The 26,131-nt window shown below is 35.4% G+C and overlaps 1 protein-coding gene across 1 annotated transcript; it reads left to right on the forward strand.

Annotated features, from left to right (window-relative positions):
- Nucleotides 1–75: 75 nt before the first annotated feature.
- Nucleotides 76–25,735, forward strand: Erlec1 (endoplasmic reticulum lectin 1). Its single transcript, XM_026399885.2, has 14 exons — nt 76–409; nt 7,064–7,168; nt 8,299–8,379; nt 9,266–9,343; nt 9,476–9,539; nt 10,244–10,278; nt 12,474–12,697; nt 12,779–12,908; nt 15,768–15,929; nt 16,963–17,022; nt 21,157–21,281; nt 23,478–23,555; nt 23,793–23,868; nt 25,141–25,735. The coding sequence occupies exons 1-14, from the start codon at nt 248–250 to the stop codon at nt 25,210–25,212; spliced, it is 1,452 nt and encodes a 483-aa protein (XP_026255670.1). The 5' UTR covers nt 76–247; the 3' UTR covers nt 25,213–25,735.
- The last annotated feature ends 396 nt before the right edge of the window (nt 25,736–26,131 follow it).

Consider the following 26,131-nt stretch of genomic DNA (forward strand, 5'->3'; position numbering starts at 1 on the left):
TCCGTAGGCAGATGGCTCCTTGGCCCCGGATGTTGATATGCCACCTGCCCCGGAAACGGTGGCCGGAGGCCCGGGGGGCGGAGGCGGCGTTGCCTTGCTCTCCGGAAGGAGACGTGGCGGCGGTTAGGTCCCAGGCTCGCTGGACGCTTTGTAGTCCCGCCGCCTCCTCCTCCATCTCCTCCTCCTCCTCCTCTTCTCCTCTTTGGGCAGAGGAGGTTGTGGCGGCGGCTGGAGAAAGCGGCGGAGGATGGAGGAAGGAGGCGGCGGCGTGCGGAGTCTGGTCCCCGGAGGGCCAGTGTTACTGGTCCTCTGCGGCCTCCTGGAGGCGTCCGGCGGCGGCCGAGCGCTTCCCCAGCTCAGCGATGATATCCCTTTCCGAGTCAACTGGCCCGGCACCGAGTTCTCTCTGGTCAGTGTCGCGAATCCCGCAGCCATTTCGTCTTTCTGACGCTAAGGGTTAGACCCCATCCTTCGATTTCCTTTGCTTTTTCCTTCCCAGAACCTCTTCTGCAAGCTCCTACCTTCCCTAAATCCAAGTTTTTTCTGCCTCGTGTTCATCCATCCATTCATTCATTCATGCGGAGGTGCCCTCCATGCTAACATTAGGATCCAGCAATCACTTGCTGTCCCTTTTTTAACCCTGCCGCAGTAGACCTTGCTTCCCTACATTCCCGCCTTGTGGAAGAAGCTTATAATCCCGTCAGGCATACTTCATCTTTCCTTTGGAGAACCAGTTGCAGCTCTTCCTTCAGCAGCAGCCTTCAGTATTACCACCCTAACGACACAATCCCACTGCAAACTCGAATTCCCTCTCCTTTTCGTTCTTCCTGTCTTGCTTCCACACCCAAACATACACAAATGCGCAGCTCCAGAGGAACCTTCTCCCTTAAAAGTTGTTTCCTAAAAAGGCCATGTGACTGTGAGATGTTAACAACCCTCTATGTGGAATACCTCCTGCAGTTTTACGACTGTTACTTAACATCTCATGAGATTTTATGATGAATTTTCATACAGTGAAGCACATATTTATAATCCTACTAGAATGAAAATTCCTTTGGGGGCTAGTGGAAGGTCTTCCTGTTCACCTGTAGCTACTTAGGCTAATGAAACTTGTGCTCCTGTGATACTGTGTAGTAGTTAATTCTAACGTTAAAAAAAATCTTATTTCTAATTACCTTCAATCATTCAAGTTTGGAAACTGTTTTGTTATATTACCTTGTTACTGTTTCGTTGAGACATTATTAAGCGGTATCATAATACCAAAACAAGATTTACCAAGTTAAGAATTGGCAGTAGAGCTCAGTCGGAGTGTGCCTAGAATGCACAAGGCCCTGGGTTGGTTTAATCCCCAGCACCGGACAGGGAGACAGTATTTACAAGGCAAATATTATTCTAACCACTTAGCTTTCTACTTGCAAATATTCGCTTTTGCTTATACTGTATTTCACATTTGGTTTGTTTCTCCACCCTTCTGTTCCGTCCTGATAGCCCAATGATTCTCAAATTTACCTAGTAAATATTTAACTGGAAAGTCAGGTTTATTTTTGTATCAATGCAATAAACTATTGATATTCAGTATTAAAAGACCTTTTTTAAAATTTTGTTATAAGTCAGATACAACCTTCGGAGGATTGGGATAAGAATACTCTAGTCCAGTCTCGGTTGTTTTTCCAAAAAGCACACTTGGAATGAAAGTGATAAATGTTTTTTTAAAAAGTCATTAACTTTTTTTACTCTTGCACCTGTGTTTAATTGAGAACAGCATGCTCGCTTATATGCAGATCTGAAAACTTACTGACCTATATACTGGATGACTAAATCTAGCCTTTTTAGGAGTTACTACCAAATTATCATTCAGTTTTTTTTCTGGCCCTGGTGTTTGCTGGCTAAAAAGGAGTTAAGGAAAAAGATCAGTCATAGTGTATGCTATACCAGTGTTTCACATGTCTATCAACTTTATTTTGAAATTTTGTTTTTAATTACTTTTCTCTAGCAATAAGGTATAATCTAAGACTTGGGGTTAAGTCTGAGGTATTTTGAAAAAAATATAGTTATTCTTCTGTGGATGTGGCACAAGGTTGATGACCCTCATGCAGAAATAAACCTTAAGAGTCATTTTCATTGGTCTTTTTAAATTGTTTTAATACTTCTATTTAGTTGAAACAACTGCCCTCCTCACCTGGCACTGCCATTTTTTTTTAATGAGCCAGTTGGTTGTATATTTATATATAACTAAGCAGCTGTATGAACTAGGGTAAGATCCTTTGCCTCTCCACCATCTGAAATTGGAAGAGACTGGTTTAGAAGTTGTTTTTTGTTTTGTTTTGTTTTGTTTTGTTTTTTAGTTGTAGATGAACACAATACCTTTATTTTATTTATGTATTTTTTATGTGGTGCTGCGGATTGAACTCAATGTGTCACATGTGCTAGGCAGGTGCTTTACCACTGAGCCACAACCTCAGCCCTAGAAGTTATTTTATTAATCTCTAAAATTCTCATCTGCTTTAAATTATCTTCCCATCCAGATATATCAAAATAAATGTTTTATAATTCTTGCTTTCATATTTACTTAGAAATAGTATTAAGCACCAAAAAGGTATAATTTTTTTCATGTTTGTAATAACTAATAATTATGGTATTCTTTACTTACTAGTTTTTATCATCCATTTTTTGTGTATATATTTTTATTCTGAAATTGTCATCTCTATGTCATTAAAGTATTTGATTTTTTTTATTATTTCATAGAATTCATGGATTTCATCAAATTGAACCACAAAATAAATCTAAGTTTCTACTTCTACTGTTTTTATGTATGTGTGTATGTATAAAAGAATATATTCCTATTGAAAAACCTTCCCCAAGCACTAGCAAAAAATGTGACAGACTCCATGGTTAACATCATGTTATATATATTGACATGTCACTGACTATGTTTTACATCCTATTTCAGGAAAGAAATTTTCCTTCTCATCCTCTAGCAATCTTGATTCTTACAGACCATGTCAAACATGAGGAATTTATCCCAGACAAGATATTTTTTTAAGTTCCTTTAATGTACCCCACTCTTTGATTCATTTCACCATATTAAAATTTGACTTTCTATTAAATCACTAGTAGATATTACCACTTACACTGAAATAATATCTTTTAAGTTATATTTAAAAAGTTTTATACTGTCTATAATGCTATACATTTCAAATTTTATTTATTTAGGTGTTAGGGATTGAACCCAGTGATGCTTTATTACTAAGCTACATTCCCAGTCCTTTTTTATTTTTTATTTTAATACATGGTCTTGCTAAATTGCTGAAGCTATCCCAGAACTTGCTATCCTCCTACCTCAGCCTCCTGAGTCACTGGGATTATAGGCATGTGCCACTGCACCCAGCTATAAGGAGGCATATTAATAGTAGATCAAAAAATTCTTAGAAAATCACAGGTTAGTTTTTTAGTTTTTTTTCCAGTAATTTCTATTACCAAAAAGTAGGGTGATACTAATGAAAAGTATACCTTGTGATCCGAATATATGACTCATTTCAGCAACATGTGTTGGGGCAGAATTGCCATTTGGTCTATATTACTGAAGAGAAAAATAGCCCTTCCTAAACTAATGAAAGATAAATTGTTGCATTAAGAAATGTCTTCCTGAGGCTGGGGCTCAGCCATAGCGCACTTGCCTGGCATGTGTGAGGCACCGGGTTCGATTCTCAGCACCACATATAAGTAAATTAAACAAAGGTCTATCAACAACTGAAATATATATAAAGAAAGAAATGCCTTTCTGGCACATGCCTGTAATCACATCAACTCGGGAAGCTAAGGGAGGAGGAGTGCAATTTCGAAGCTGGCCTCAGCAACTTTGCGAGACCCTATCTCAAAATAAGAAAAGGGCTAGGGATGTGGCTCAGTGGTTAAGTGCCCCTGGGTTCAATCCCTGGTATCAAAAACAAAAAAAAGTCTTCCAAACCAGGCGCGGTGGAGCATGAGTCTCTAGTCCTAGAGACTCAGGAGGCTGGGGCAAGAGGATTGCAAATTCAGTCTCAGCAACTTAGCAAGACTCTGTCTCAAAAAAAAAAAAAAAAAAAAAAATAGGGTGCCAGCATGGTGGCACAATCCAATTAACTCTAGAAGCTGAGAAAAGAGGATAGCAAGTTTGCAACCAACCTCAGCAACTTAGTGAGGGCCTAAGCAACCTAGTGAGACCCTGTCTCAAAATTGAAAAGGACTGGGATGTAGTTCAGTGGTAAAGCACCCCTGGGTTCAATCTCCAGTACCATCCCCAGTATCAAAATAATAAATAAAACAAAAAAGACCAAGAATGGCTCAGCAGTACAGTGATCCAGGTTCAATCCCCAGTACTACAAAAACTAAAAGAATTGTCTTTCTTTGCTGGAGTTCCAAAAAAGCAGTTCTCTTTTCCATTATCAGCATTGTGATGAACATTTTAATAAGCTAGTCAATACTGCTGTAGAATTCATCTGAAAATCAGAGTTGCAGGTACTTCACAAATAGACATGCATACATTTAAGTCTCTTACTGATGTCCGCCTTCACTTCTGTATATAAATGGTTTGACAAAACTCAGGCCATCCACTATGGAGTGAATGGAAAGCATGCTTTCCACAATTGATCATGTATTCTGGATATATCTGGAAAGCATCAAAAGACATTATAAACATTATGTCTTCTTTTTTTTTTTTTTTTTGGTACCAGGGATTGAACCCAGGAGCACTAAACCACTGAGCTACATCCCCATCCCTTTTTTTGTATTTGAGACAGGGTCTCACTAAGTTGCTTAGGGCCTTGCTAAGTTGCTGAGGCTAGCTTTGAATTCACGATCCTTCTGCCTTAGCCTCCCAGGCCACTGGGATTACAGGTGTGCGCCAGGATTCCCAGCAAATATCATGTCTTAACAGCAAATTATTGGCCCAAATGAATATTTATGAGGATTCCTTCATCATAAATTTGGCTTTGCAACTCTCCAATTTCTTTGATTCCATTATCTTCTATAAGGGTCTTTTTAAATAATGATTCTTTTTTTTTTTTCTTTTTTTTTTTTTTTTTTTTTTAGGGGAGAGAGAGAGAGAGAGAATTTTTAATATTTATTTTTCAGTTCTCGGCGGACACAACATCTTTGTTGGTATGTGGTGCTGAGGATCGAACCCGGGTCGCACGCATGCCAGGCGAGCGCGCTACCGCTTGAGCCACATCCCCAGCCCTTAAATAATGATTCTTGACCATAAAACAGAAGTCCACATAGTAATCATTTCAAAGTTAATAAAAACTGATGTGAATGTGTTCAAAGTTATAAGCACACAGAATGTGGAGACAATCCACTTGGGTTCTTTGGGCTCTGCTACTTCTAGCTGAGTTACCTTGGACAAATTGCTTATGCTCTGGCGTTTTCTGTAGAAATGAGTATAATGATTGTTTTGAGGATTAACAAATTAATAAATGTAAAGCACTTAAAATGGTATAGTCATGGATCCTACATCTATAGAATCAGCCAACCTTGGATCAGAAAAATTCAGGGGAAAATCTGTACTGAAAATGTGCAGACTTTTTTTTTTCTTATCATTCCCTAAACAATATAACAACTATTTACTTAACATTATAAGTTATTTAGAGACATTTTGAAATATAAGGGAGGGTGTTCAGAGGTTATGTGCAAATATTATGCTATTTTATACAAAGGACTTTCGCTTCTGTGAATTTGGCTCGGTCTGGGGGCTAGTTCTGGAAGCAAACCCCCCCAAAATGCTGAGGGATGATGATATGTCATAGAGCTAATGCTGCTTTGTTCCTTTGTTTTATTGTCTTGGAAAAACATTGCCCTTATTTGAATTTGTGTTTAGGATTACATTGGTTCCAAGCTATACTGGTTTTATTATAGGTTAGAGTTGTTATTGTTAAACTAGAAAAGAACAGATACTTAGTAAGTAGTAGTTCTTTCCTTGCTAGGAAGAGCCAAATAGTACATTGGTTTCTCCATACTGTGAAAAAAAATGAAGAGAGAATTGAATTATAATGGAATATGTACCAGAAGACAGAACTTTCTTTTTAGTAAAATATCATCAGTTACATTAGTTGAAGTGTTCCTTTGAATTATATCAATTCATATGAACCATGTGAATTTGTTTGGTTTTATAGTGTAGAAAACTTTAAGGACAGTTTCACAGATATTGCCGGGAATCAAAAAACTACAGCTATTGTACTGTCCCACCATCTAATCTTAAAAGGTTTTATTAGAACACAACCATGCCTATTTGTTTACACATTGTCTATATCCTCTGTTGCTGAAGTGACAGTGTTACAAAAGAAACTATATGGTCCACAAAACCTAAAATATTTATTAGCTGACTCTTCACAGAGGAAGTGAAGTTTGCTGGTTCCTGATATGTATGTTACAAAGTTAGGTCAGCACAGAGGATCTATAGTGATTTTCTTTTTACAGAAACTTTTTTATGGATAAATTCGTAAATTCTCCAAATATGAAAAATACTGTATTACATTATATTCAAGTATCCCATCCAACAAAATTGAGAGTTTTTAAGTAAATGTAATAATGATTGTTTTGAGTATACAGAATGATAATTGATACAGATGATAATTGCTGATAGGAGCAATAAAGTGATGGTGCTTCTGTCTTTGGCTCAGGATATAGCTCAGTAGTTGATATGTGCTAAGCATATATGATGCCCTAAATTTTTTTCCTATTGTGATGTAATATCACAATAAATTTTGTTATCTTAACATTGTCAGACTGTCTTCCCTGCTTTTGAAAAATGTGTGTTAAAAATCTGTTGAGGCAGGAGATCACAAGTTCAAGGGTAGCCTCAACAACTTAGCAAGGCCCAAAGCAAGTTAGTGAGACCCTATCTCAAGATTTATAAAAAGTAATAAAAATAAAGAAATGGGGATGTGGCTCACTGATCAAGTGCCCCTTAAAAAAAAAAAACTTCTGTTGAAATGATAAATTAGTTTGAGGAACCTTTGCTCTATTTGATATGATAAAATTTAACTGGGCTTTTGAAAGTAGTGTTTATTTTTTATTCTATTTCTAGCCCACAACTGGAGTTTTGTACAAAGAAGATAATTATGTCATCATGACAACTGCACATAAAGAAAAATATAAATGTATACTTCCCCTTGTGACAAGTGGGGACGAGGTAAGTTTTTATAAATAGATTGATAATTCCTGTTACCAAAGATATTTATTTAAACATTGTAACCACATACTTTAAAAGAGAGTAATGAGATTTGTAATACCCTGTTTTAGCATGAAAGTCTTTTTCACTTTTATTATTCCTGAATTCTTTGATTTTGCGATTCATTTTGGAAAAATTAGTAGTCAATTATTAGTGTTTTAGATGAAAATTTAACTCCACACTTGCTTTCTTCTCTAGAAATGAGGGTTTTAAAACAAGATATAATTTTTAATATTATATATGATAGTTTTTATAAAGAATTTCTTATAAATAAATCTTTAGGTACCTTATGCATTCTCACTACCTTAGCTCATTCCCTTTTCTTTCTCCTAAAATGCCCTAACTGCCTCTTATCCATCCTTCAAGGCAAAGGAAAAAAAGACTTCTTTCAAGATGAAACAGGAGAGGCAGCATGGTAAAATGGAAAGGACACCAGCCTAGGAGCCAGGAGGCTGAGGTATAGGCTATAGTTAGCTGTGGAACCTTGAACAAATCTGAAACTTAATTCTTCCACTCAATGAAATTATTAAGCCAATTATATAATCTGTAAAATAGAAACATTAAACTCAGTACTTTTAAGTTTTGTTCAGATTTGAAATCTGCCCAAGACACCTGTTTAATTTTGTTTTAAATGTCCTTAAGACACAAATATACGCGTACATAACCACACACATACACATGGCATTCAAGTCTGAAATGTAAAAATATAGGAAACCAAAAAGTATCTTAAAACTTTCCAGTATATCCTACAACATTCAACCATTCTAAAACTTTTTTATAGCTAGAATTTGTTTGAGTTACAGCACTTAAAATTTCTGAAATAGGTTTGTAAGAATTATTCAGAAAACTGATAACTTAAAAACCTTTTTTTAAAGTTGAAATAATGAAAGCTATGGTATTCTGTGGCTCCATACTTTATACTTCAATTCATTTGAAAGAAGTGGCATACTATAGGATCTTGCTAAAGATTTTGACTTTTTTCTTCTTTTATTTCTAAGCATTTGTGATTTAACCAGTGAGTTAATACCCAAACAGCAGAGTTGGTTGAAGTTCTAGGAAATTGTAAGTATTAAACTATAGTTCTTTCTTAGGAAGAAGAAAAGGATTATAAAGGCCCTAATCCAAGAGAGCTTTTGGAACCCCTGTTTAAACAAAGCAGTTGTTCCTACAGAGTATGTATTTTATGTTCATTTGATAACTAGAAAATAAATTTCGAGCAGCCAGTAGACCCCTGAAATTACTTTTGCATTTCTTTTTACTTTGTTATATCAAATTTTAAGTTAGTTGCAAATCAGAGTTATTGCTAAATAGAATGTTGTTCATTTAAATTCCTAATAACAGTAGATGCAGCAGATGCTTAATAATACCAATAGTAAATCATCATTTATCGAACTACTTTGAATGTTTTTCAGTTCAAAAGAAGTTTCTTTACCTAATAGAATTTTAATTTAAAATGCTAATTATTATGTTTAAGGCATGTAGAAAATTATCCCTAAACAAGGTAGTTATTATAGACTCAGGTATATTATAGATCAATTTCCTTTACATAATTCTTACATAGAGCTAATCAATGGAAATAATGAATAGGTTTCAGAAATTTCACATTTTTCTTGAGACATAATTATAAATGTAATTTAATGAAACTTTACTATAAATCCTTAGGGAAAACTACTACATTTTAAAGTATCAAAAAGTAATTCAAACATGCTAAGTGAAGTAAGCCAATCCCAAAAAACCAAAGGCCAAATGGTTTTTCTGATAGGATGCTGAGCCATAAGGGGGCAGGGGGCCGGTACAAGGGAAGAATGGAGGAACTTTGGGTTGAGGAGTGGGAAGAGAGGTGGTGGTGGGGGGGGGGATGGGATGGACTTACTACCCCTATACCATTGGTATGATGGTACCAATGGTGTGGCTCTACATCATGTACTACCAGAAAAATGAAAAGTCGTGCTGCATTTGTGTAAAAAAATTAAAAAATTAAAAAGAAAAGAAAAATAAAAAGTAATTCAAATGAGTTATATGACTTTTTATACTTTTAAATATATTCATCTTTCTTAGATTGAGTCTTATTGGACTTATGAAGTATGTCATGGAAAACACATTCGACAGTACCATGAAGAGAAAGAAACTGGCCAGGTATATTTTTTCTTCAAAATATAAAGTGTACAACATAATAAATGAGAAGTTTCATAATGAAATTGATAGTTTTAAAGTTGTATCCTGAAAAATGTATTTGCAAAATACTTACTGTATTTTTTTTTAATATAGAAAATAAATATTCATGAGTACTACCTTGGGAATATGTTGGCTAAGAACCTTCTATCTGAAAAAGGTTGGTCTCTACACAGTGATTTGATAGTAATTCTGGAATTTGGTTTAACATTAACATTCAAATTGAAATTTAAGAGATTTAATTGGAGACTGTATGAATTTTTAAACATGTTTCTGAGCTGTCCCTTAGAAAACTTTTTTGAAGTCTTTGTTTTTGTTATTTTCTAATTTGACAAACATACTTTTTTCTACTTATTAATGAAATTTTCAAAATCTAGTAGAATATTCATCTTAGTGTTAGTCTTTTCCTTGGTTTAAGCAATGTTTTTATACATGGAAATAGATGTATTCCTCAAATGTTGAAATACATATATTATTCTATATTATTCAGATTGGTCAATTAACTTTTCACTAAGATAAAATACTTCAAAAGAATATTATTATGACCATATTTTCTTCATGAAATTGAGTATTCCCTATGCAAAGCTGTGAAGATTTAATGTGACTATCCTTTCACACAAAAACTATTTCAAGGAAACTGAAAGTAGTTGGGGGTGTAGCCCAGTGGTAGGGTGACTCTGTAGCATGCGCAAGGATCTGAATTCAATTCCCTGCACCACCAAAATTAAAAGTAGTAAGACAAAATCATATGTATGTTTTGGATCTTCTTAAGGAAGTTTAAGATTATAAAATTGATTAAAAACTTAGTCATTGGTATGTACTGCTCATTCTTTACATTTACCTTTCTGTTATGTTATTCCACAGAGCGAGAAGCAGAAGAAAAGGAAAAATCCAATGAGGCAAGTGACAAATGTTAATTTTTTACTCTCAACATTTATTGTTTGTGAGGTATGAATTTATACAACTTAGTGACCTTAGAATATAGTCTTTACGTCTTTATCTGTGGAATAACTCAAGGATTAGTTACAAGAAAAGTATTATACAACATATTTGATTTTTCTGAGAAAAGTTACATTGGAATCCTCCTATTTACTTACCAAAATAGGTAAATCTATCAATGATGTGTCTGGGAAAAGATTCTGTAATACCAGTATGACACTTGAGTGCTTAACAGTGGTTCCCTCTACTCAGCATTGAAAACAAGTATAGGCCAGGTGCAATGGCACAAGACTGTATCCCCAATGACACAGGACTGAGGCAAGAGGCTTCCAAGTTCCAAGCCAGTCTAGCAATGCCTTAAGCAATTTAGTGAGACCCTGTCTTGAAATAAAAAAGAACTGGGGATATAGCCCAGTGGTAAAGCACACTGGGTTCACACACTGTACTACCCAAAAAAATTACAGTAACAGCTTTTGTATTTTTTTCCTCCCATCTGCTCCTCACCCCCTATAAAACAGATAAACTATATATGTAAATAACAAGCTACCAGACAGCAAGCATCTTAAAAGCAGAGACTGTTTTTTTTTTTTTTAATCTCTTCACTCCACAGTGCAAAGCAGTGTGTCACACATACTTCAGGTACTTTATAAAGGTTTATTAAGTAAGTGAATAAATAATGGCAAAAAAATAGTATTATTTTAAAAGAATGATTCCTCAAAGTGCCTAATCATGATTTTTATTTTTTTTTATTTGTTGTGATTAGCTACACAATTTTTAAATACCATACGGTTCAAGGAGTGCTCTTTGAATCCTGTTTCAAAGATTTAATTTGACATTCTACCTTTGAGATAAAATATGTATTTACTGTGACTCTGAAGGATAGCAAGATGGAACTCAAAGTATGAAATGATAAAGGAAAAGTAAGAAAAGGGTAAAGGCAGAAAACTAATATTAGTTGAGCCCCAATTTTAAGCCCGACACTGCCAAACCTGTAACAAAAGCTAATGTTTAATTTTCCAACAATTATTTATTTGTTTAATCAAATTCATAATGGTAGTAATAAGCCAGTAAATTTAAAACTTCAAGCCCAGGATTCTAATTTCAGACAATAGCATACGAGAAATTCTCAAAATATTTTTCTCAGGAAACATTTATTGCCTGTTTTGAATGAGGCACTGATGGTACAAAGTGATGCAAGATGAGATTCCTGCCTCTAAGAGCGTACTCAGATTATTAACAATATCTTTTTAAAGTTTGTTATATTAGGATTGGGGTTGTGGCTCAGTGGTAGAGCACTTGCGTAGCACATGTGAAGCCCTGGGTTCAATCCTCAGTACCACATAAAAATAAATAAATAAAATAAAGCTATTAAAAAAAAGTTGCCAGCCGCGGTAGCCGACACCTATAATCCCAGCAGCTCAGGAGGCTGAGACAGAAGGATCGAGAGTTCAAAGCCAGCCTTAGCAAAAACCGAGGCACTAAACCCTCGTAGACCCTGCCTCTAAATAAAATCCAAAAAATAGGGCTGGGCATGTAGCTCAGTGGTCGAGTGCCCCTGAGTTCAATCCCCGGTACCCAAAACAACAACAAAAAGTTCATTATAGTAGACTTTTGTTCTTATAGAAAAAAAGCATGTGAGATAACTCTTTAAGAATCCTTGTCTTCTCTTAATTTTCTTTTCCTAGACTTGAATAGATTTAATTTAGGAGTTAAAGTACTATTTTAGAAGATAAGTATTTTTACTGTTTCACCCAAGTTTTTGATAAATAAACCTTCAGACTTATAGAATCTAAACTCTCAACAGCCATTCTCTACTGAGTTCAGTGAAAGCTATAAACAGCCCAGTATAGTAAGTTCTTACATCTTATCATTGAGGATAACTCATATTAATATTATCTTGTAGCTCTTTATATAAATGCATATTAAATTAACATCTTAATTTTAGCATCAAATGATTTTTCTTTTTGCTATATTAAGTTACACACTTACTCAAATAAGAACTTCAAAATCAAAACATTAGAGAATGAACTTGAAAATAAATGTTACCTTTCTAAGTAAAATGTAGTTTTCTTCCTTTTAGAATCATAAGTGCTTCTTCCACCCTCAACCCCACCTCAATTTCTAATGAAAAGTCTTTATACTCTGTTTTTTTAAGATTCCCACTAAAAATATCGAAGGTCAGATGACACCCTACTATCCTGTGGGAATGGGAAATGGTACACCTTGTAGTTTGAAACAGAACCGGCCCAGATCAAGTACTGTGATGTACATATGTCATCCTGAATCTAAGCATGAAATTCTTTCAGTAGCTGAAGTTACAACTTGTGAATATGAAGTTGTCATTTTGACACCACTCTTGTGCAATCATCCTAAATATAGGTAGGATGTGCATTTAATATTTTAAACACATGCTCTAAAGTATTCTGTGCTTCGCTTTAATGCTTTCTTCTTACTGAACAGGTTCAGAGCATCTCCTGTGAATGACATATTTTGCCAATCACTGCCAGGATCTCCATTTAAACCCCTCACTCTGAGACAGTTGGAGCAGCAGGAAGAAATACTACGGGTGCCTTTTAGGAGACATAAAGAGGTATAAGAATTATCTAATGATAGTTTCTCAATGCTTCCTTTTCCAGATTTCAGAACATATATCAATATTTTGATGATTCCTATAGCATAGTTGTAAAACAATATATTTTAGCACAGATTTTTAACTTTCAGTTCCTTTCATTGATTTCAGTTCTTTTCCTAAGTCTTATACTTTTCAGGAACTATTTTTAACATTCTTTTGTAGTTAAAATTTCATAGTACTTATTGTCCTTAATTTAATTATGTAGGTGGTTGTCCCAGCTAAGCCTCTTAGAAGAACAGACCATAGCCCTATGTCCACCTCCTAACACTGTTTATTCTTTAGTTCGTCAGTGTTCTTCAACCACTTCTGTATGCTGCTTTCCCCTTGTGATGCACTATATTCCCTTTTCATCACTTTTCACTTCTAGACCTAGCCATGTAAATTTTTAGTCATCTTCCATCTTTTTTTCTCTTTCATACTGATATTGAACAAGTCAAATATTTGTGTCATTTGTCTTACCCATCTCTTCTTTTATCTCTAACTCTTATCATTCAATCCTCTCAGTAGTTCAGGACCTCATCTCCTAGGGCTAGAACCAATCTCACATATCCCCTTTCTAATTCTTGTTTTTTTGTTGTTGTTGTTGTTTTTGTTTTAGGTTATTTTTTTGGCAAGGGGGTTACAGGTGATTGAAATCAGGGCCATTCAACCACTGAGCCACATCACCAGACCTATTTTGTATTTTATTTAGAGACAGGGTCTGAGTTATTTCGCACCTCACTTTTACTGAGGCTGCTTTGAACTCAAAATTCTCCTGTCTCAGCTTCCCAAACTGCTGGGATTATAGGTGTGAGCCACTGTGCCCAGCCGCTTTCTAATTCTTCCCACACAGCTTATGAAAATGCTTTTCCTAAAATGAGCTTTTATTATATATGTAATCTTTGGTGGTTAACATGATCTATACCGGAGGATAAAAATCACTGTTCAAAAAATGCATGCTTTTTTGTGATTTGGTCTCAGCCCCATCTTTCATCATCATTCGCTTTATCCCAGATGTTTTAAAGAACTTAGAGTTTCCTACAAGGACCATGTTCTTTCTGGCCCCCTGCCTTTGAAGATACTGTTTTTCTCCTTTTACTATTGCTTCATCCCTTCCTTCCCTTTCACCTTAAAACTTATATAAGATGTAATTTCAGTGACACTTTTTTTTTAGAAATGACCCAGGACTTCCATTGGATTAGTCCAAGAAGGGAGAAATTTTTATACTTCATTGGCCTAGTATTTTTTCAGTCTTTTATTGATAGCACTTCCATGACAAAATCTTGTGTTTTACATATAGTTATTACATTAAACTGGAGAGCAAAAGAAAGTATGTTTTATTTACAGTGGGGTTTTCAGCTCCCTGCAAGATGCCAGGTATGTTATGAGTACTTAACAGTGGTTTAACTATTTAGCAAAGGCCTATTTTGTCCCTTCCTCCTGAGTACCTTTTGCATCATATATACTCTGACCAACACTGTCAATCCGATAGGAAAAGGAAAGTGATCTTAACATTAATTCCTGGTTTGATTTGGAGTACTATATTAAAAGTTTGGCACTAGAATTCTCTTCTGGCCTTCTTTTAGTGATGTAAGTACTAAAATTAACCCAGTCCAAATGTTCCATAAATCCCAACTATCATTAATCTTCCAGGAAAAAGTACTCATTTACTTTTCTTTGAATGTATGTTGTTTTATCTGTCATTTGAGAAAAACCAATTTTTTTAAAAGCCTTCATAGATAAAGCTGGACACAGTGGTGCACTCCTATATCTCAGCAACTCAGGAAGTTGAGGCAGGAGGATCACAAGTTCAAGGCCAACCTCAGCAATTTAGTGAGACTCTGTCTCAAAATAAAAATAAAAAAGGGCTGAGGGTGTCGCTCAGTGGTAGAGCACCCCAGGGTTCAGTTTCCAATACCAAAAAAAAACAAAAAAACATTTTAATTAAATAAAAATAAATCAAATACCTAAAATATGATTACATGGCACTGGAGCTGAATAGTACAGTATGTGTTTCCCATAAGTAAGTCCCTGGGTTCAGTCCTCTGCACCAAAATTAAAAATGATCACAGCATATCTTTTCTTAAAATTGTAAATGGATTTTTTTTGTTTTATTTATTTATTTATATGTGGTGCTGAGGATTAAACTCAGGGCCTCAAACATGCCAGGCAAGCACTCTACCACTGAGCCACAACTCCAGCCCATGAAATCTTAATATTTCAATCCTGGCCAAAGTTCATTTGAGTCTTCTTACTAAATTTCATGTTCCTCCAGGGCAACAACCAGATTCTACTATATTGAATACCTGAAACCAACATTCATATTCATTCTCACCCATCTCATCGTTTTTTTAATATTTATTTTTTAGTTGTAGATGGACACAATATCTTTATTTTATTTTATGCGGTGCTGAAGATCAAACCCAGGGCCTCACACACGCTAGGCAAGCGCTCTACCACTGAGCCACAACCCCAGCCCTCACCCATCTCATCTTAACCCTGTTCATTATTATTTTACGCTTCTCCAAAACTAAATGTATGGACACAAAGCCTACCAAGTATCAAAGTATCTAGTAAGGATAATGAGACAAGATATATGAAATGAAAATTATCCCTTTATGTTTGGAATGGTCTCCATACTCCTAACTGGCAGATGAAACTAACATTTATTTAGCACTTTTTCTATACTACTAAGTGTTGCAAAGTCCATTTTCTTGTAACACATTAAAATAAGCAGAACTCTTATTTTACAAATGTGCTACAGTTTAAAAATAACAAATTATCACTGGAAAATTAAATGTGGAGTAAAATCTCTTAAACATGTCTGCTTAAATTTAGGAAGATCTGCAATCAACTAAAGAAGAGAGATTTCCAGCGATCCACAAACCTATTGCTATTGGCTCTCAGCCAATGCTCACTGTTGGAACAACCCACATATCCAAACTGACAGATGACCAACTCATAAAAGAGTTCCTTAGTGGTTCTTACTGCTTCCATGGGGTAAGAAGTGGACCTTCAGTTTAAAATTTTATCTGACAACTTTTACCTGTCAGTTATTTAATCAATGGTCACTAGCAACACTGCAAAAAGGTTTATGTCAGTGAGGCACAGTGGTGCACATCTATAATCCCAGTGGCTCCAGAGGCTGAGGCAGTAGGATCACGAGTTCAAAGCTAGCTTCAGCAACAGCAACTCAGTGAGACCGTGTCTCTAAATAAAATACAAAAAGAGCTGGGGATGTGGTGAGTGGTTAAGTGCTGGTACCAAAAAAAAAAAAAAAAAAATGGCAGCAGGGTGTGGTTTATTCCTGGTACCAAAAATATAAATTAAAAAGCAGGGTGGGGGGAGGTTTATGTCTATACAGGAATGGCAGAATCTTCAGGTGAATTCTGATGGACATTTTCTCTGTGGAATCTCATACTCCACATTTCTATCATCTAATCCATTACCAATATATTCTCCTTATTGACGGTAAAACACCACCTTTCCTGTGGCAATCATGTATGATTCTGGTTGATTTTATGTCCTACATTTTGGTTATATAGAGATCACAATTTAAACTGGAGTTAAAGTCTTCCTTTACAAAGGTAAAATTTTGCCCCTGCACCAGTGGGAAATACATTTAAAAGTAGAATTTTTGTTTCATCTTATTTACGAAGTCATAGCAGCATTTATTCTTTGTATTTATCTTTTCTTATTTCTCGGTGATTTCTAATTTTCAACCATATTATTGCTATTACAGGTTATAAAAATTACCTATATTTTCTTTTTTTTTTTTTTTTTTAGAGAGAGAGAGATTTTTTTTTTAATATTTATTTTTAGTTTTCAGCGGACGCAACATCTTTGTTTGTATGTGGTGCTGAGGATCGAACCCGGGCCACACGCATGCCAGGCGAGCGCGCTACCACTTGAGCCACATCCCCAGCCTAAAAAATTACCTATATTTTCATCACTATCATGGGTAGTGTTAAGTCAGTCCACAATACCCCTTTCTCTGTGCATCATTTTATAAACTATGTTTTCTTTCTTTTAGGGTGTTGGTTGGTGGAAATATGAATTCTGCTATGGAAAACATGTACATCAGTACCATGAGGTATAGAAAAGCACTTCTATATCATTCTATCACTAGGTTAAAGGACGTTTTGTTGTTGTTTAATGTTAGGAACTGAACCCAGGGCCTTATGCATGCTAGACAAGCGTTATGCCCCTAAACTACTTTTCCAGCCTTGGATTAAAGTCTTTAAAATCTTTTGTATAAAAAAAAAAAAGAGAGACAAGGAATAGTGATGCACACCTGTAATCCCAGCCACTCAGGAAGCTGAGATAGGAGGATCATAAATTTAAGGCCAGCCTGGGCAACTTGTAAGACCCTGTCTCAAAATCAAAGGGCTAAAGATGTAGCTCAGTACAGCCTCTCTGGGTTGAATCCCTAGTGATGTTGGGGGAAAAGAATAAAGGAGGGAAATTGATATTATTTTTAATTGTGAGATGATATTAACGTGGAAAGTACTAACCAAAGTATTACCAGATTTTGGAAAGTTAAAAAAAAAAAAACCTAATTGTAACTAAATCATCTTGAAGTAACACTGCTTACTAACTAGTCATATATTTATATTACTAAGAGCCTGGTAGAATGATGGGCTGTTGTGTCTGTTCCTTCTTAGCTTTGATCAAAAAATTAATCATTTATATAATTTACCTTTAAATTAAGAAAATGAATGGCAAAATGGTATATTGACCATAGAATCAGCCAGGTGCAGGGTCACATATCTGCAATCCCAGCTACTCAGGAGGCTGAGGCAGGAAGATCAAAAGTTCAAGGCAGGGCTGGGGATGTGGCTTAAGTGGTAGCGCGCTTGCCTAGCATGCGTGCGGCCCGGGTTAAATCCTCAGCACCACATACAAACAAAGATGTTGTGTCCGCCGAGAACTAAGAAAAAAAATAAATACTAAAAAAAAAAGTTCAAGGCAAGCCTGGGCTATTTATCAAGATACAGTCTCCAAATAAAATTTTTAAAAGGGTTGGGGATATAACTCAGAGGCAGAAGAACACTCCTGGGTTTAATCCCTTAACTACACATACACACACATATAAATATGTAAAATTGGGTAAACTTAGCAAGTTTCTCAGCTAAAAAGAAGATACTATTTCATCTAAATTTAAAGTGTTTTAAGATTTACATATAAGATTTACATACGATGATAGGCTCACACCTATCATCCCAGTTGCTTGGGAGGCTGACACAGGAGGATCACAAGTTGGAGGTCAGCCTCAGCAATTTAGCAAGGCCATAAGCAACTTATCGAGACCCTGTTTAAAAACAAAAACGGGTAGGGATGTGACTCAGTACCAGGTTCAATCCCTGGTACCAAAAAAAAAAAAAAAATGTACATATGTAAGTTTTTATTCTTCCTGTTATTTATTCTTCTCTACATAACATAGTATATTCTCCCATGTTGATCCAACCTACTTAAATTCTGAGATTCAAACTCCAATAATTTTATTTGTTGATAGTTGTATTTTGTTTGTTAAGGTAACTGGCAAACATTGAAGACACCAGGCACAGTGATACACATTTGTAGTCCCAGCTACTGGGGAAGTTGAGGCAGGATGATCACAAGTTCAAGGCCAGCCTCAGCAACTTAGGGAGACCCTATCTCAAAATAAAAAATTAAAAAGTAACTCAGTGATAGAGCGCTTGCCTAATATGCACCTGCCCATGTGTTCAAGCCACAGTGCCACAAAAAATTAACAAATAAATACTGGGCCAGTCATAGTGAGGCACACATGTAATTCCAGCAACTCAGGAAGCTGAGGCAAGAGAATCACAGGTTCAAAGCCAGTCTCAGCAACTGAGGGAAGCCCCAAGCAACTAGGCGAGACCCTGTCTCAAAATAAAAAATAAAAAGACTGGGGATATTGCTCAATGGTAAAGCATCTCTGGGTTCAATTACCAGTACCTAAATAAATAAATATTGGCTTGGCTGCTCCTAAAGGCTTTTTTTCATTTCCTGAAAAAGATTATAATTAGTATTTTTAAAATATTGTATTTTCCTGTACAAGATGTTTTAAGCTTATCTTAAATTCCAAGAAAAGCTGAACATGGTGGTGCACGCCTATAATCCCAGTGGCTGGGAGGCTGAGGCAGGAGGATTGTAGGTTCAAAGCCAGCCTCAGCAGCTTAGCAAAAGCCCTAAGCAACTTAGCGAGACCCTGTCTTAAAATAAAAAATAAAAAGGGTTGGGTATGTGGTTCAGTGGTTAAGCGCCCCTAGGCTCAATCCCTGCTACAAAAAAAAAAAAAAAAATTATAAGACGGATCATACAATTCACCTTCCACATTAAAATTATCCAAAACATATGAGGCATTTATAAGCTATTTTTTCTTCACTTAAACTTGAGAAGTTTCATTTAAGCATTCTTTCCATTTGTTCTTACTTCTTCACAGATGTTTTCTTTCTAAAAACATTTGTTACTACAGAAAAGGATGAAGTGCCATACAATTGAAATCCAGATGATCCTCAATGACTTTTTTAATTAAAGGAGTATATGCCAGAAATTAAAAATAAAAAGTTGATTTCTTTTTTGCCATCCTCCTTCTTCCCAAAAATAAGTGCTGTTAACATTTTCATAGTTAACTGTCTATAAGAAAAAAATGCAAGTGCTTAAATTTTGGTATGATCTTTTTATTTCTACAGAAGGGATTATGCACTACTTTGTACTCGTTCTTTTCACTTATCATCTTGGAGATGTTTTTACATCTCATTCTTTTCAGCACTTACATAGAATTATGACTCTGCTTAACAGTGTATTTAACCAGACCCTACTGATGGACCTTTAAGTTCTTTCAGTTTTTGTAGTGATAGTGATTTAGTGAAATTTTTAAATAGTTCTGTTGCTGTACTTTTGCCTGTATATTCAGAAAACACATTTCTAGCAATGTACATGCATGATGAAAAAATACTTCCCAGAAGACCAGCAGTTAACACTCCCAATAAAATGGTGGTTATAACATACATTTAACAACACTATAGGTTTTACCAAACTTAATTTGTCCAAGGTCATATAACCTAGAGCTTTCTGAGGGACTTTGCTCAGTGCTTTGGGAGGTAGAAAACTAATAGTAACTAACAAATACAGTGCTCACCAGGCACAGTAGCACACACCTATAATCCCAGCAATTCAGGAGGCTAAAGCATAAGGATGGCAAGTTCAAAGTCCGCCTCAACCGTTTAGTGAGCTCTTCAGCAACTTAGTGAGACACTGTCTCAAAATTTAGTAGTAAAGTGCAGCTGGGTTCAATCCCCAGTATCACAAAAATATATGGTGTTCATTTTTTGCTGGGCACTAAGAACTTAATACATATTATCTCATTTAATCCTCATAACAAAGGTATGATGAAGAAACAGAAAATATACTTTAGTAACTCGCCTAAAAACACATAGGTAGTAAATTATAAAACTGAAATTCAAACACAGGCAATTCTGCTCTCTGTCTAACCTCTTAAACACTTCATTTTGCTGCTCTAATCTCTGTCTAGGAACTTAAAGTCTAGTTGCTGAAAAAAATAAAATATATAATAGCTGTGTCTTTCATTAGCTTATTAAGCAGTGGCCTTGCCTGTTTCATTTACCATTGAAGGGATTTTTCATTTTACTAATGAGGAGTATATTGTTGCCTGGCCTAGAATATGAAGGAAAGAAAAAGAGGAAGGCAAAGACATAGAAAGGAGAAGAAGAAAAGATAAAGAAGGACGTGTACACATAAGATCCATATAAGTACACAGTATTTAAAAAATAATAAAGCAGGATGGGGAAGAATCATAGTAGTATGCAGTTGTGAAATCTAGGAATGAGAGATTACACTTTTGGTTGTGGGGATGGCGTGCTAGCAGTGAAAATGTAAAGAAAGAATCTGATGCCAAAAAAAATCTCCAGGAAAGACTTTATACGACTGATAGATGGAAAAGAGTGAGAAGATGTAAGAGTTAGAAACAGCTACATCTAGATCTAGCCCAACTACAAATTAGTTGTCATTATTCAGAGAAACAGAATGAAGAAGATAACGTCTACTCACTGAGTTTGACTAACATCATTACATTTAAGTCCCATATCCTGTGTACAGATGAAAATAAAGACTAGACCCTATAAGAGGGTTGGGTTGTCAGCATAAATGTTTTGTGATGATGTCAGGCATGCATTATCAAAAATATTTTTTCATGTATTAGGACAAAGATAGTGGGAAAACCTCGGTGGTTGTGGGGACATGGAACCAAGAAGAGCATATTGAGTGGGCCAAGAAGAATATTGCTAGAGCATATCATCTTCAGGACGATGGCACCCAAACAGTCAGGTAAAGACTACCTTTATTTGCCTTTGGATCTGAGAACTTTTAAAACCCAGAATATTGATAAACGTAAACATATAAGCAAGATCCTAGGTCAGGGTTTTTTCAAGGGTCATCTTTTAGATTATTTTCTTTTTTTGGAGAACCAAAACAGTATAATTGGTAAGACCACAGTCTCTGGAGCCTGGCCACCTGGACTGAAATGCTGGCTGGCTCTTCACTTATTACCTTAGGTAAATTACATATCTTTTAAGTTTCATTTCTCTTGTCTAATGGTATTGCCTCATATGATCCTTATGACATGTAAGTGAAGTAATTCCAGCGAAAGGCAGTGCCTGGCAATAGCATGCAGTAAACTTTGGCTGCTGCCTTTGTGATGGCCGTAATAGGCTAATGATAGGCAGTGGTATTAGTGACAATGGCTCAGTTCTACTAGAACTGAGAATGTAAAGCATTTGCCTCTTTCATGGGTAATGTTTATTTAATTCTATTATTCTGTTTAAATATACTCTGGCATTTCCTTTTGTTGTGCAGTTTTTGTAACATAAACGGTTGAAAATAATTGATTAGTAGCTGTATTTAAAACTATCTCATGCCTGGGGATGTGGCTCAAGTGGTAGCGCGCTCGCCTGGTATGCGTGCAGCCCGGGTTCGATCCTCAGCACTACATACAAACAAAGATGTTGTGTCCGCCGAAAACTAAAAAGTAAATATTAAAAAAAAATTAAAAATTTTTTTAAAAACTATCTCATATCTCTTTTGGGCTATGTGGGTATATTTTTATATAACAAATAAATTAATCTCATTTCCCAAGGAAAACTAAGTTTTTGTTTTTGTTTTTTCAATGGTGCTGGAGATTGAACCCAGGGTCTTGTACATGCAAGGCAAGCACTCGACCAACTGAGCTATATCCCCAGTCCCCCAAGGAAAACTAAGCTTTAATTTTTCTCGTAGTTTCTTGCCCAGTAAATTTTAAATTTTGGGGGGTGAGTTGGGGATCAAACCCAGAGGTGTTCTACCACTGAGCTACATCCCCATCCCTGTTTTTATTTTAAGTTGCTAGCGCTGACCTCAAACTTGTGATCCTCCTGCCTCAGCCTCCCAAGCTGCTGGGAAGCTGCATACACCACTGTCTCTGGCTTAAATACTCATTCTTGGTCCTTCTCAGGTGATACCTTGGTGTGGTGTTGAGAGATTGTTTTCAGAATGTGCTGACTTTTCAGGCAAGCCAAAATCAATGTTAGCAAAATTATGATATAGTCATTTAAATATTCTAACGGGGCTGGGGGTGGTGGCTCAGTGGTAGAGCACTTGCCTAGCATTGTAAGGCACAGGGTTCAATTCTCAGCACCATATACAAATATATGAATAAAATAAAAGTCCATCAATTTCTAAAAATTTTTTTAAAAAGAAAGATCTTTTAAAAATAAATAAATATTCTAACATACTCAGTAGTCTGTTTTATGCTTATATGTGTTTTGTGTGAAAATATTTTATGGTATCATGTACAACAAATTTTGAAGTATTATAGGAAGGTAAAACTAACAAAATCAAAAGCTTTTTGGGGGGCTGGGGATGTGGCTCAAGTGGTAGCGCGCTCGCCTGACATGGGTGTGGCCTGGGTTCGATCCTCAGCACCACATACCAACAAAGATGTTGTGTCCACCGAGAACTAAAAAATAAATATTAAAAATTCTCTCTCTCTCTCTCTCTCTCTCTCTCTCTCTCTCTCTCCTCTCTCTCTCTCTCTCTCTCTCACTCTTTCTTAAAAAAAAAAAAAAAAAAAAAAGCTTTTTGGGGGATATTGCACATTTGAGATTTATAACTTAGCCTACCTAGACTTATCTCTTGGATCACTTACAGTACAGTATTGCAACAGGATTAGCTTGATGGAGGACAAAAACAATTGTTCCACAAAACAAACAATATAATTGGTTGGGAAAATGGATAACTTTTTAAAACAACTTTTTTAAGGGAATCTAACCTCATTTATTTATATAGAAATGCTATACAAATTGAATACAGTGTACAGTATCTCTAATTTATATTCTCTTTATAAATATATAAAGACTGTCCCTGAGAAAGAACCCCCAAAACCCTCATCACCATCATCTTATCCAACCCATTACAGTTATTCCTTACCCATTACTATTACTGAATTATGATATTTTTAGTTTAATAAAGCTTGTTTCTCCAATTTAGGATGGTGTCACATTTTTATGGAAATGGGGATATTTGTGATATAACTGACAAACCAAGACAGGTGACTGTAAAACTAAAGTAAGTTGAAATTATCAACTCGTGCTTTATACCTTTCTCCTTTACCTATATCCTACATTAAAAAGTCTTCTATAAATATAAAATATAATTATGAATAATTATTAAATTTTATTATTTAAATTGCATGAGATTATGCTGGCTCACTTGAATAGATCTTTGTAGGCTAAGTTGATAACTATAAAAATTAATCTTATTTTGTATCATTTGGGCAGTGCCTTAAAGTACTCTCTATTTTAGGTGTAAAGAATCAGATTCTCCTCATGCTGTTACTGTGTATATGCTAGAGCCTCACTCCTGTCAGTATATTCTTGGGGTAAGTAAAAAGAAAATAATCAAAAATTCAGTTTTGGACCTCATTTTAATTTTTTGCATTAAGTCTGAAAAGGACCTTCATTAGACTCTAAGACTTAATATATGGTGCCCATACTACTTCTGTAAGACCTGACATGTCTAATTGAGGTTTAATTTACATCAAATAAAATTCACAGGTCTTAAATGTTGAATTTTATGTACTTTAACATATATTGTCATCCAAAACAAAGTATCTGTTACTGAAGAAAATTTTCTCATATCTCTTTCCATTAAACACACCTTATCCCCCTCTCCAAAAAATACCGCTTTCTAATCCCTCCTCCATGCTGACTTGCTGGTACTGGGGATTGAACCCGGGACAGCACATACTAGGCAGCAGTCTACCACTGAGTTCTTTTGCTGTTTAAGTTACCCCAAGCTGGCCTTGAGCTTGTAATCCTCCTTCTATTAGTGTCTCAAATCACTGGGATACATATCTGGCTCAATTGGGGTCTCTTCCATTAACCAGTCTCAAGTTATAAATTATTTCCTCGTATTTCCCCACTCTGTCCAATGTCTGTTCATTGAATGAATTCACCTGTGATAAATTTTTCATCTCTAAAATTTCCATTTGGTTCTTTTTCTATGGTTTCCTTTTTATCTGCTGAAATTCCCTTCAGTCATACATGTTATCTGCCTTTTCTAATGTTGTCGTCATCATATTTTGTTTGTTATAGGTTTGGTTTGTTTTTTTTTTTTTTTTTTTTTTTTTTTTGGTACAGGGGATTGAACCTAGGGCACTTAACCACTGAGCCCTTTTGTTGTTGTTGTTTCTAGACAGGGTCTGGCTAAGTTGCTAAGGCTGGCTTTAAACTTGGAATCCTCCTGCCTAGCCTCCTGAGCCACTGGGATTACAGGCATGCACTACCATGCCCAGCTTCATCATATTTTTTATAACTGTTATAACTGATAATTTCAACATCTGGACCATTTTTGAGTTACGTTTTTCTTTGCCTTTTAAATACAACTAATTAATTTTCCATAATATTCTATCATTTTTTACATATAAGATCTAGCGATTTCTTATTCCTGTCCTTCACACTTTTTCTCCCTTGTCTCCTATCTCATATTTTATATACATGACTAAAAATTGTTCTAATTTTGTAGGTATGATGTTGGATGGTTTATCCACAACAAGGACTCATACACATTTAGCAAATGTATTCATTTAGCAAAATAATACTGAATAAAGTATGCAACTTTTTAATGGCTTTGTTGTTCTTCTTTTCTTTAGGTTGAATCTCCAGTGATCTGTAAAATCTTAGATACAGCAGATGAAAATGGACTTCTTTCTCTCCCCAACTAAAGGACATTAAAGCTGAAGGAAAAAAAAAAGATCATTGAAAGTCATGATTTCTTTCTGACCATGTGTCTCATTATAGCGTTCTCAGCCATTGAACCTCATCTAAAGGATCATCTAAAAGGACTCTAAACCACTTTGTGAATATATATGTGTATATAAGAGGTTATTGATAAACTTCTAAGGCAGACATTTGTCTCACTTTTTTCATTTTTGTTGTGTCTTATGAATGGATTTATGTTATGTCTTTGCTTGGATGATGTGATTCTGAAATAAACCTCATCCAAGCAAGTTGGAGTCCAGCCTATTCAAAATGTTATAATGGTTGTACTTACTGAAAAGATTTTAAATAATAGATTTATTATGTAAATTATGTATAAATAGCTAATGAAGTAAAGATAATGAAGAAAGATATAGGAGGTTGTTTAAATGAGAGACCCTGTAAAATATGTAAATTCTAGTGCCTGAAATCCTTTCAACAAACTTTATATAACAGCTGCTCTCTGCCAGGCATTAAACTAGAAATGGGCACACAGTAGTCTCACAGGTGAGCTTTCTTTACCACTGTTACTCTGAAGAAACTTAACTTGTGATAGGTTGCTTCTCTCTCCAAACTTTTATATATTTCTTTCTTCATCTTGAGTGTGTTTACTCCCAGAGTATCTGGTGTAGACAATTGATCAATCCCTGATTTAAAATGATTTACTCTAACAAAACACACTGTGCTGACTATCCATTTTACTTGTCTAGTGTATACTACAGATCTTAGGTCTGGACAATTTTATAGTACAATATTTATTTTAAAGTAAATAAAATGTCCACAAGCAGTGTTGTCATGTAATCAATGGAAGATTATTCAGTTCCTTTCTTTTCTTCTTTATCCCATTGCACATATTTTGAACACGTCTATCTGAACAAGGACAGA

Source organism: Urocitellus parryii, chromosome 12 (genome assembly GCF_045843805.1).
Source record: "Urocitellus parryii isolate mUroPar1 chromosome 12, mUroPar1.hap1, whole genome shotgun sequence".
NCBI lineage: Eukaryota > Metazoa > Chordata > Mammalia > Rodentia > Sciuridae > Urocitellus > Urocitellus parryii.

Excerpts from the sequence above, each read along its gene's own strand:
- Erlec1 (XM_026399885.2), top strand. The coding sequence starts at position 248 with ATGGAGGAAGGAGGCGGCGGCGTGCGGAGTCTGGTCCCCGGAGGGCCA. Across the intron at positions 7,169-8,298 it reads TTGTGACAAGTGGGGACGAG|GAAGAAGAAAAGGATTATAA; the intron begins GTAAGTTTTTAT and ends GTTCTTTCTTAG. Across the intron at positions 9,344-9,475 it reads AAGAGAAAGAAACTGGCCAG|AAAATAAATATTCATGAGTA; the intron begins GTATATTTTTTC and ends TTTTTAATATAG.